Below are 12,814 nucleotides of genomic sequence, written 5' to 3' on the forward strand. Positions count from 1 at the left end.
TCTATTGCCTGCCAATGGCATCTTAGTTAGGGCATACTTATTTGCATCGCTGTAATATGCATTGCGGTGTCAATGAACTCGTGGGTCTTTTCCATGAGGACTGTTGGTCGCCCGGACTGAGGGTCAGGGTGAAACAAGTCGTGGGACAGTGTAGAGCCTGTGTAATCACCTTCAAGCCCCTACTGACGCAGCCACCACCACCTCAACTACCCAAAGAACCTGAGTTGCCCATTCAAATACGTCGAAGTGGACCACACGGGTCCTATCCACACCACAGAGGAAGCAGGCCACATCCTGCTTATCACCTGTATGACCACCAGGGCAGTATACCTGAAGTTTTGCGGCAATCTGGAAGCCGTAACCTTCATCTTGGCTCTGCGACAATTCAGAGCGACCCATGGCGCTCCTTCACTCATCGTCTCGGACAATCACCAGACGTTCAGATCAGCCAGCCACTTTCTGCAAGGATTGTATGAAGAGGACAACATCCAGAAGTTCCTGAGGAGGACTGGCATTCAGTGGTGTTTCCAGATGCCCTGAGCACCATGGAAGGGAGGTTTCTTCAAGAGGTTAATAGTAGTGAAACACATGCTTGAGGTAGCCTTCCAGAAGAAGTCATTTCCAGAGGAGCACTTCCGGACATTAGTGAAGGAGGCCGAAGCCATGGTCAATAATCAACCACTCATGTACATCGGGGATGGGCGAGAGTCTCAAGTCCTCACACCCTCCCAGTTGCTGTGATAACGCCTCAGAGACCATTATCTCCGGTTGACGGACACTCTGAAGGCGTTTCGCGAGCGCTGCAAGAGAGAATAACTTTCCGCCCTACACTCCAGACACGACTCTCAACCTTGGAAAAGGACTGATCTTCACCCAGGAGACGTCGTGCTCGTGAAAATCGAACAGTGTAAGAGGGTTGCATGGCCCTTTGGCAAGATTATGGAGGTCTATCCTGATGATGATGGGGTCGTCTGATCTGCCAACGTGCTGTACGACGGCACAGAAACCCTACAAGCCATCAGCCACCTCGTTCCCCTGGAAATTATGTCCACCGAAGAAAATGATCAGCGGAAGCAGGCACAGACAGCAAGGCTGGGATGGACGGTATCAGGGATGTGAGCGGTACCATCGATGGCATCGAAGGAGAAGAGCGAATTACGTCTGGGGAAGCGAGTGCATGGTAGAGGCTCAGGGTGGACAGGGTGCAGATGATTCAAATAACAGGCCCGTAAGAAACACGAGTATTGTATCTTCGGACAGTCATCCTTAGGATGGGTGAGTTGACCAAGAGGAAGTGCAGTTCATGCGTCCTAAACAGAGAGCAGCAGTGATACAGAGAAAACGGATGAAAGAGTGGGTAGAAAACGAGTATGTGTAGGACATAGAAAATAGCAGTCGTGTACGAATCACATGATGGATCATGTAAGGTGAGGTCGTGTCAGAAGGAGTTTGAAGGACGATAGAAAACGGTGTAGTTGTACATATTTAAGGGTAACTAAGGTAGTTGCTTTCGTGTCAGCTGACCAGGCTGCGCCAGACATGGTGTGTTTAAGGTTGTTGCTTGTGTCATAATGTAAGATTGTACCAGTGAAAGGTGATCACCTATATGTAAGTGAAATTTGAAATGTATATGATGTATTTGTTCCGAACTGTCTCTAACAGCGAGCGCTCATCACATTGGAGTCAAGTCGGCCGTAGTCGTCAGAGTTTCCCTCCCACCGTCTGATGCTTCTGAATGCTAAACCTTGTGGCCAGAATTTTTCTGGTGCGGAGGATGTCGCGAAAAGGGACGGATCCCCCATTTTGCAACAAACCTGCCGCAAACGTCAGGTTAACTTAAGTAAGAAGAAGAATCAATGACGAGTGCAAGCAACTACGTGACTTATGCCATGGGTATGTAAAAAACGCAACTAATCATTATGAAACTGTGGGGAAGGAAAACGAAATGACCTGCTATAAACTTTATATTTCTTATAGAACTCTGAAACAAAATTAACCATGTATATAAGATAAAAACAAAGGAAGCGTGCCTAGCGAAAACCTTCGTCTTCAGGGGAATCCCTCGAGTTTACTTAAGTTACAACACCTCATGTAAAACTAGAGTTCATCATCCACCTTAATACGAATTACTATATCTTGTAGTTAACGCAACGCATAAAGATGAGGTGCAATAGAGTAAAGCGTCAAACGTCAAGAATTGTTACGCCATGATGTCACAAAAGTTGTGCTGAGGGCAACGCCACACACAGCGTGCAAGCTCTTCCCAGGTACCGGAGAGAAAAGATAAAGGTAAGGCGGATCATCTTCTCCTCCCCACACAGCCAGAGTCGTTACTTTGATTCAGTTAACATGATATAGTGTAAGTTTATCACGGGGTATCCCACGCATCCTTTGAATATGAAGCCTAATTCAAGATTGTATTGCCAAATGTAAAGTGAACAATCTGATTATATGGATTTTGTGTCAGATTTCTTGATTTTTTCTAATCTTTTGGTCAGCCTCACAGACATAGAATTGCAACGGCCACGTGCTACTTCAATTCATTGAGTTTTCGTATTGGATATTTCCTGTGACCTTTTCACGTGGAATTAACTTGTATGTAATATGTGGGGCAATGTTTTAAGTGTAATTATGGTTTATTTTTTTAAATAAAAGTGTAAAACTGTAAACCTTGCTTCCTCAATCCCTCCACCGAGTTGTAGAGTCTAGTCCTTCAGACCTTGTTATCGCCCAGACCACCGGACTAGAACCTAATTAAGTCAAGAGCGAATAATTCGCGACAATTATTAACAATGTCATCAATGATCCTACCCTGTGTCTAAAAAATTACCACCCCAAAGTGAATTGTGAGAATTAAAATCACCAAGTAGTAAAAAGAGGAGGAAGTTGATTAATTAAACAGTGAATGTCCACAAGAGTGAACCTACATCTCAGGAGAAAGTTAAGAGAGCAGAAGTACCCTCATTGTTGGCCTCACTTTTGTTACACTTTTTATGGGGTTATGTAATGCCCATACTTTGAGCAGGTGGAGGAGAGGATGAAGGAGTTCTTACTCTCTTTGGACCTTTGGTTTTTTCTTGTTCCATTTCTATGTTGCAAGGTTCTTGTTGCAAAGAGATGGGGGGAGACAAAGGGAAAGTCTCATCAACTGGAGATGATTCTACTGTAAAAGTAGGCACATCTTCCTTAATAAGGGGTGCTTTCAACCCTAGCAGGCTGAGCACCTAAACCAGATGACTGGGTTTTAGCCTCAGGAGTTTTTACTTTTAAACCAGGTACTACTTACTATATACGTAGACATACACTTATGTACAACCGAACATACATCTATATTTACCTATCTACAGGTCACTTTTTACCGATACTTACATATATAATTGTAATAACCACAATGCGCTCTTAAAAAAGACTTTCTTCGATCCAGTGGAGCAGCGTTTTTTAAACTTCATTTATTGGGACCCACAGCAAAAACCACAAGGTTGATTTATTTAGCATCGACAATTTATATGTAGTATATTTATATTCCGCACGGATCGTGATCTGTTGATGAATAAGACAGATAAACTCTGAAAAAAAATATAATAGGACCGTACCTTCATGTCTAAAAGTGCGGAGAATAAGTCATTGTGAAGTAAAAAAACAAAATGTAAAGACAGGAAAGAAATTTGAAAGTTAAGCTAAGTAAAATTAGTAAAGACTGAGAAAAAAATATAAAATTAAGCTAGGTAAAATGAGTAAAGACTGAGAATAAAATATAAGTGTTACGCAAAAAACTGTGGACAACTAGCGACTCAATTTTGGAACAACCTTGTTTAAATAATTAACGATTCAAGACGAGTGTGTGTATGTATGTATGTCGATTGCCAGAGTTTTTGATGACAACTAGTTATTAAAACTTAACCAATCTTGTTTGATAGCCGAGGATTCATGGAATAACGGAGGAAGGAGGAGAGGCTGTTAGTTATTTCGAATACGATGACATCTTTTTTGAACGCGACATCATTTTTGTATGTGTATAATAAATGCATAATAATATGTACTATTATGTTACGATTGGTAAATCTATGCCTTTCCTTGAGAGAAATCGGCAAAACTAGTTTATATTTTGCACTTTGCATCCACTTCAATTTTTTTTTCTTTCTTTTGTTCGCAACCCATTTTATTTATCTCGTGATCCACCGAAGGGTCGGGAACCACAGGTTGAAGGAAGAACGCTGCACTAGAGCCTTCTATTGAGAGAGCAACTCGCGTATACCTTTGTTTCGAAAGCCAACCTCTCAACCCTTCCCTCTGCTTTGACTCCCTTCAAGAACAACCTCTTATTCCCTCCGTGATCCTTCCTAAACATTTCGTTCCTATATGTTACTACATGTGCCCTTCTCTCTTACCTGACACTTTGTCACTTTACCCATCCACCTGTATTTTTGTACCTGATCTTCCTCGTCCTCCAATTCCACCTAAAATAAATTTTATCTTTCTCTCATATAACTTTTCATTTATTCATGTTACTACGTTCTCTCTCTCTCTCTCATATATATATATATATATATATATATATATATATATATATATATATATATATATATATATATATATTTATATATGGATGTGCGTATGCATGCGTGTGTGGCGCGCGCGCGCGCTCTTCATTTTGCAACGTATCAATTATTTGCAAAAGTTTTGTTCATTTTATTTTTTTACTGTTTACAAATCACTTTTCTCTACTGATTTCAAAATGTAATTATTTTTTCTGTATCATCGGGAACGGGGTGGATACAATATAAATTTTATCTTTCTCTCAGTGTAACTTTTTATTTATTTATGTACATTACGTTTTTGTTTTTTTTTTTTCTCTCTCTCTCTCTCATATATATATAAATATAATATATATATATATATTATACTTATGTTAGGTATGGTTATGTATGTATAATATATATGTGTATATGTGTATATGTGTATATTAGTGTATTATATGTAATGTATATATATATATTATGTATATTATATATTATATAAATACTATAAGTATATTTATTAAATAATATATATATTATATATATATGGGATGTACGTATGCATGCGTGTGCGTGGCGAGCGCTCCCAATTTTGCACGTAACTATTCATTTACAAAATTTTATTAATTTTATTTTTTTACGGTTTACTAATCACTTTTCTCTCTGACTGATTTCAACAATGTATTATTTTTTCTGTATCATCGACACGTTATAGCAATAATCGGTCTTTTCTTTAATGTTATATATTCGGAACTGTTATATCGTTCTGCTGCAAGTGAATCTCTAATTTTCTCTTTGAGATCAATCAATCAATAAGTTCTGCTATTTTCAGGATGGCTACTAGAGGGTGTACAAATTCTCCAGATTCATTTTGCTATGTGTGTGGTTTATTATATTGGAAACAAAACAGGTAATTACATAAGATCGTGAAAGGTGCCAAATTGCTGTATAGCGCAGACTCTATTTCGGAATGCCCATGGGTGACCAGGACACATGGGCCCCTCATGTGATATGTGGAAGCTGCTGATCAACTCTAGAAGGATGGTCAAGAGGTACAGGAAGGGCAATGCCTTTTGCCGTTCCCAGAGTATGAAGAGAGCCGAAGAACCATCACGATGATTGTTACTTCTGTATGATTTATGTGACAAATACAGAAAAGTGAAAGGAAGACAAGCTCTTCAGTATCCAGACATCCCATCATCTAGAGCACCTGTCCCACATGATGGCACCTTACCAGTACCACAACCACCACAAAATGTAAGTTTACTTATCATACTCTCCAAAATTGTTACTTTTAATTTGCTTGAACATTAAGTATTTACTAGCTATACATTCATTTTCCTAAAGATGTATGGAATCCTAACGTTATTCAAGTCTTTGTTCAAGTTGGTTAATGTAATTATTTCTTTCTTTTCAGAGGGAAGGTGCAATGGCTATTTCATCTGAAGAGTCAGCAAGTAGCAGCAGCCAAGAAATGGAGGAAGCTTTCGTACCAAGAACGACTTCAGAGCCTCACTTTCCAAATCAGAGTGAGCTAGATGATTTAATCAGGGATTTAAATCTTACTAAGTCCGGAGCTGAACTTCTTTCATCAAGGCTGAAGGAATGGAATCATTTACGTGGGGAAGACTGCAGGACATCTGTGTACCGGAAACGACATGAAGAATTTGAAATTTACTATGACATTAGTAATGATCTGTGTTACAGTAAAGATGTGACTGGATTGTTTACTGCTATTGGAGTCATGCATAATCCTTCAGACAGGCGGCTGTTCATAGACAGCTCAACACGAAGACTCAAAGCAGTGTTGCTCCATAATGGAAATAAATATCCATCTTTGCCTCTTGCACACTCCGTACAGAAGAAAGACAACTATGATATTGTCAAACAACTTCTTGACAAAATAAATTATACTGACTTCAAGTGGGATGTTTGTGGTGATTTCAAGACGCTTAACTTCTTGCTTAGTTTACAAGGGGGATACACAAAGTATTCATGTTTCCTTTGCTTATGGGACAGCAGAGCTGATGATGATCATTACAAGAAAGTTGATTGGCCCCCACGATTGGAATTGCAGCCAGGAATGTTAAATGTTCTCAGACAGCCTCTAGTAGATTCCAGCAATGTCTTATTACCCCCACTTCATATTAAACTAGGATTGGTAAAGCAGTTTGTGAAGCCCTTAGATACTGGAGGAGAAGCTTTTCATGAAATTCATCTCATGTTTCCAAAGTTATCAACGGCATATTTGTTGGACCCCCAGTAAACGCAATGTTGAAGTCGGAGAAACTGGAAAGAGCGATGACAAAAGTTGAAAAAGAAGCATGGTGTGTATTTCGTGATGTAGTTCGTGGATTCCTAGGATATCACAAGGATCCTAATTACAAACAAATGGTAGCAAAATTTATTGAGAACTTCAAGAAACTGGGTTGTCGTATGTCTTTAAAGGTTCATTTTTTTGCACTCTCACCTAGATTTCTTCCCCCGAAAACTTGGGTGATGTCAGTGAGGAGCATGGTGAGAGATTTCATCAGGACATCGCAACAATGGAAAGAAGAAATTAAGGACGATGGGATACTGCCATGATGGGAGATTACATATGGTCTCTAGTCAGAAAAGATGAAAGTATGCACTCTGGAAAATCTCGATTGTCAAGGCACTTCTGATCTTAAAAAAAGAGTTATCAAAGCATTTAAAGCGCAGAATTGTATTGCTTCTTTTTGTTCTAATATTGTACTTCTTAAATACCTTTCAATACATGAAAAAGTACGTACTGTAGTGTAATTATCCTTACAATATTAGAATAGGTTAAACCAACATACTGCTGTAGAGAAAAAGTTGGGGGTAGGAATTAATAAGGAACGGGAAAAATTTATAAAATAAAATAAAAGAATTAATGAAAAACTATCGATATTACATAAAAACGAATGTGATTTTTGAATTCAGTGGCAAAATGTATATGTAAAAACATAAAATAAATACAAATAAACAAAGCATGTGCTACATTGTGTAATCATTACAAAAAATCAGTGAAAAAGCAAATAATATTTTAATACTTTAACGTAAATCATGCCGCATGGTCTGTCCAGTAAATTTACAGAGTAAAACACTTGAGTAATTTTTGTTAACAAATTTAGTTGAATGCATACGACTGTGGTATGATAAAATGATATGAGCAAAGTAAACTCCTACATCAAGAAACGGATTGCAAATTACATCCTTCGTGACGGTTTCCTGACTGATGTTTACAGCATTTGGTGTTCTGTGCAAACGAAAACTTAAAACTAGACATTCACATAAAAAAAAGTTTGAGAGCACGATGAGAGAAACGGAGTCATAGACAACAGCATGAAAACACCTTCACGTTTCAATACCCAGCGAGCCAAAGGCATAATCATTTGAGAATAGCGTAGAGAGAGAGAGAGAGAGAGAGAGAGAGAGAGAGAGAGAGAGAGAGAGAGAGAGAGGTACAGGAAGCGTTTTGATAGAGAAGGTTTAGGATGAAAGACGTCATACCCAGGATGTGCAAGAGAGGCTGCAAGATGAAAATGAAAGGCACAATGGAACTAACAGGGGGTGACCAGGAAGCTTTGTTCAAGTCAAGTGAAGCAGCTATGTGGTTGAGGGAGATCTTTTTAGCAAAGAGGATGGGTGCCCCAATGACTGTTGCCCATTATTCACTTAACACAAATGTACTGGAGATGCCAACTCAGTTGTAACATAAACCTATATCCACGTTGTTACACGAAGACAGGAGGTACCAGTTCTTTTCGAAGCCCAGTTTAATAAGAAGTCGTTTCGTGTACCGACTCCTTATCGAGATGTGAAGTGTTTATGATGCGTACTCTACATCCACACAGTGAACACTGCTTAAATCCACTGACATAATATGACATTCTAAAAGAGAGAAGGAAAACAAGAAAATTCTCTTTTCGGTTCTATCAAATATCTCAAGTGTTTTGACGGTTGACATAATTTCAAAGAAGCGATGCAAGAGTGACTAATGTATTTTAACCTTATTTGTTAATAAATTAACAGATGTCGCAATGTGATATCAAGTTGCGAAAAGGACCAATATTGAAAAAATGGGTCTAATCCTATTTTAAACATACTGCAGTTATTACGTTGAGTGTTTCAAATTACTGTTTACTATGAATGTAATTTCCTGCCCTCTGAATAATCAATGTTTCCATTCATGCGTGGTATTAAGTGACTAAATTCACATAGACGAAGATAGAGAGAGAGAGAGAGAGAGAGAGAGAGAGAGAGAGAGAGAGAGAGAGAGAGAGAGAAATGAGGGTGGGGGGAGGGGGGTTCTTTCAACCTACCATTCAGTGAGTTGTCGGCCACCAAACAGGGAGCAACCGTGCTGGAAGAACTGTTCCTCTTGACCATAGCAACAATGATGACGGAGACATTAATTCTCGTCATGTACAAATTGATGAAGCCAAGCCATGCCATCAACGCCAAGGCAATTCTAGCCGGCAGCCAGCCTTCAAGAAAGAACGAATAAAAGATGCACGTAAGTGATCATACAATGAAATCTATATGGTGGACATCTGTCGGGAATAAAACTTTCCTTAGTGCACTTCCGAAAGAAAACTCACCTGCTGCTTCGATGTTCCCCCAAAACTGTTTGCTTGGTGGATTCTCACATGCACCAATCAATTATTTCTACCAATCAATTATTTCTATCTTGAGTTGCCAGAATATAAGTGTTAACAAACTCACAACAGTCACTCTACCAACATTTTATCAGCACACAGTTCTAGCAACATTGCTGGTTCAACAAGAATGACATCAACAAGTAAATATCATTACGGAAAAGAAGTATTACTGTTATACATTATTTACAGTCTGATTCTATTGTTTTAATACAAGACTCAAGATCACGAGCTTTCTTAACACGTTTTTCACAGAACAGAATAACCGTATGAGGAGAAAGAACAGAAATATTAGGAAACAAAATATACATATATTGCGGAATTACAATAAAGAGAACATTGACCTACAATAACAACGCCAAAGCAAAGAATAAATGTACTTGATGACAAATAAATCAAAGGTCAACAAAACTGCCTTTGAGATGACCCTCAGGAAAGCGAACTTACCTGAAGATTATAAATGACGGTGCAACCCAAGTACCTACTGAGAGCACTGGTTAACCATCAAGTGTAGCGCCTAAAATATAAAAACAATAAAAAAAATCGAACCGAATGTAGCCAGAGAAACTAAATATCACAATAAAGATGAGACGTTGCGAGCCCAATACTATCCAACCATAGCCATTAACTATGTTAATTCTTATTTGTAAATGCAGTTGCAGAAGTTAATTGACCTGCTTCACAGCGATTTTTATTAATCCCTTATTAAAGGTATTCTATGAACCAGCTTTCAGGTCGATGCGAGATAAAACCTATCAAACAATAGCCGGGCCTGTGCTCCTAAAATTAAACTGTAACAACCACGTTTCACAAAGTTAGGCTTGCTAAAAAAAATAATTATTACACACGAAATATTTTGCCTTTATGGATGAAATGAAACTAACCATAATATTCGTATCTGAATATGAAAATAATCAGGGTCTCCACACTTTGCAATGCGGTAAACTATTTTTTTTTTTTTTTTAATGAACAGATATTCACATGGGAAATGGCTAAGCAAAACCACTGCAGGAAATTACATGTGCCGAGGGAATGAAAGGAGCAGGTAACCTTAAAGATCCAGCTCCTCTTCTTTGAGACGAGAAATTATATATAAAAAAAAAAAAATCATCTAAATTTTTGTAACGTACGCCTATTGTTTGCATAACCATTGTTAACCAGAATGTTTTCTCCAGGAATAATACCGATATTAAAATAACTCATAATAAGCAGTGAAATGTATTAATTTCTTCTCAAGTTTTTTTTACCTGAATAGTAGCTAAATAAACTCGTGCATACCACAGCATTACAAATCATGGAATGAGTAAGTACTTACCGAAGGTTAACTTCAAGAAATCGTTTATTACTGCCACTTCCATTTCAGATTCCTGATCTTGCAACACACAAGAGGAATTACGATTTCGAAGTTGCGTTTGCTAAAAACAGGCACGAGATTCTCTTTCTGGAAAATTCAGATGTTCACTGGAATTAGCCTTGATTTTGCAACTTTGGATCAGGAGTTATCCACTTTGGGATACTGACGAGTAAGAATTACCAAAGGGTTTTTCGATAGACTTCGCAGTACGTTCACAGGCAGGCTCTGCTGTCTACATTCTGACCAACATGACAACGCTGTCCTTAGTAGACTACAACTACCAAGAGGGCAAAGGTCTGTCAACGAATTTACACTAAAATTCATTGTTATATCTTTTTATTGGTGTTGGATATTTGAGTAAATTTTTCACTGGTCGTTGTATTCTTTTCTAGTTTATTTTTCACAGGTCGTTGTAAAGTAATAGTTGCATTAAGCCCTAATGTACGATTATACATTATTTGTAACAACACTATTCTTATGGAAAAACACGCCTCCGTTTTGTCATCCTTAGAGAACGAGCGAGAGCGAGCACACTACAAACTAACTGACCTTCCTGATATAGCCCTGACGGCATAAATAAGACGATGCCGGTTTCAGAGGGGTGGGTGGGAGATTAATAAAGCTTTGAGCACCCTTTATCTTTAACTCTATAATCCCTGATCTGTATGTAGATATTTGTTTGGTATAGTATACCTTTTTAATTTACTATTTCCTTCTAGTTTCCTCTATATGTATAGAAACTTCTATTCTATGGAAAAACGCGTAGCTTGTCATCGGTAGTATGATTTTTGAATTTAAAAAAAAATACAAGTAAAGCAAAAAATTTCATATAGCTACATTTTACACGAAACTCATATAACTGGAAAATCATAATTCAGTGGCATATACAGAGTTCCTATAGGGTCTAGGCAATACAGGAAATCAGGATTTGAGACGTGGAACAAACCTGCATAGGTTGTGCAGAAAACGTGAAATATGCCGTGGGCCAGCATTCCGTTTTAGTCACATGGATTAATGACGACAAAATGACTAATGTTTACTCTGGGATGGTACTAAGTCTCCCCATTCATCTTACCAAAAATCTTGTGCTTCTGAAAGGCGAAAACATTTCAGACCATTATAAAAACCTCTGCAGCAGCCATTCACGTACAACGGTTGACCAGCTCTATTACAGAAGAAGAGAAGGAGGGGAACCAGATACACAACTGCGTACGTACTGCTTCCCTATAGCCTAAATCTCACCTAATACCCACTGTGGAAGAAGTTTCCATGTCCACTCCCTGCTGGTAGGGCAGAGAACGGATGAAACCAATTAGTGAAGTGACACTTGCTACGATTCCATGCATATAGTTCCATATTTGGTTCCCTTCCTGTCCATATTTTGCCCTTCAGTGGATAGAGCATTTGGTGGTGTTCCAACTGTTGGTGGTTCAAATGACCAAGGTGATTTGCAACATATATCTTCAGGGGATATCGCCAGCTCACTATTTATAAGTCTGTTATCTAGGCCTCCAAATTCAGTGCGCGCTGCTTACTTTACAGAGGTTCAGAAACCATTTTTATTCGAGGCATTAAGATGTTACACTGCTCATCGCACCAGAGGTCTTTATTTACTCCTATTGCTAAACTGTGGAAGGGTCCTGCCAGCTGTTATAGGTCTTAATATGAAGCTGTGTTATAGGTCTTGATAAGAATAGAACAGAACAGAATACAGATTTTGGGTCAAAGGCCAAGTGCTGGAACCTATGAGGTCATTCAGCACTGAAACGGATATTGACAAGAAAAAGGTTTTCAAGGTGTAACACGGGGTAACCTCGCAGTTGCATTATGAATCAGTTGTTAGGAGAGGGTGGAACGTAAGATCGAAGACAGAGAAGATGAACGGAAGTACAGTGAAAGGAAAAAGAGGAAGTGGATCTCGGGGCCAAAGGGACAATGCAAAGAATCTTCTGGCAATACAGCTCCAATACTGAACTGGAATAAATACAAAATTAATAAAATTAAAATTCTGTCTTCTTACAATGTACAAGATAATGAGCAGCAAATGACTCAAATGGGTTGTTGACTTAGTTTAACTGGTCTCCAGGGACTGACTGATTGAATGATTACGACTGATTGCATGAAGTCAGGGTTGTAAAGCGCACAGGATGATTAGGACATTTAGCAAAGTCATGGTTTTAAAGCAGAAAGGGAGGATGAGAGGAAGCCATGTTTGGGAAAATGATGAAGACTAGATCAGTGGTTCTTAACCTCGGGGGCGTAAGCAATTTCCAGGGGAG

General features: G+C 38.6%; 2 protein-coding genes across 7 annotated transcripts in view; one reads left to right on the top strand and one right to left on the bottom strand.

Moving 5' to 3' along the window:
• The window catches only part of LOC135216191 (sialin-like), a 380,051-nt gene that overhangs the window by 200,441 nt on the left and 166,796 nt on the right, over positions 1–12,814 (bottom strand). For 2 of the 6 annotated variants that reach the window (XR_010314828.1, XM_064251324.1), the window contains exons 1-2: positions 10,497–11,084; positions 8,846–9,010 (exon numbers count right to left, since the gene is read on the bottom strand). The exons of 1 other annotated variant lie outside the window; for it this stretch is intronic. Coding sequence is in view for 4 of the 5 variants with exons in the window: in XM_064251324.1 (XP_064107394.1) it covers positions 8,846–9,010; positions 10,497–10,539 (208 nt within the window). In the remaining variant the exon portion in view is untranslated. Of the gene's footprint in view, positions 1–8,845; positions 9,011–10,496; positions 11,085–12,814 lie in introns of those variants that run through there. 3 more of the 6 variants (XM_064251326.1, XM_064251327.1, XM_064251328.1) reach the window with 2 other exon arrangements.
• LOC135216192 (sialin-like) overlaps positions 8,870–12,814 on the top strand; it is a 178,799-nt gene continuing 174,854 nt past the window's right edge. The window contains exon 1 of the mRNA XM_064251330.1: positions 8,870–9,039. The gene's annotated coding sequence lies outside the window, so the exon portion shown is untranslated. The remainder of the gene's footprint in view (positions 9,040–12,814) is intronic.

This window comes from Macrobrachium nipponense, chromosome 6 (assembly GCF_015104395.2).
Source record: "Macrobrachium nipponense isolate FS-2020 chromosome 6, ASM1510439v2, whole genome shotgun sequence".
Classification (NCBI taxonomy): Eukaryota; Metazoa; Arthropoda; class Malacostraca; order Decapoda; family Palaemonidae; genus Macrobrachium; species Macrobrachium nipponense.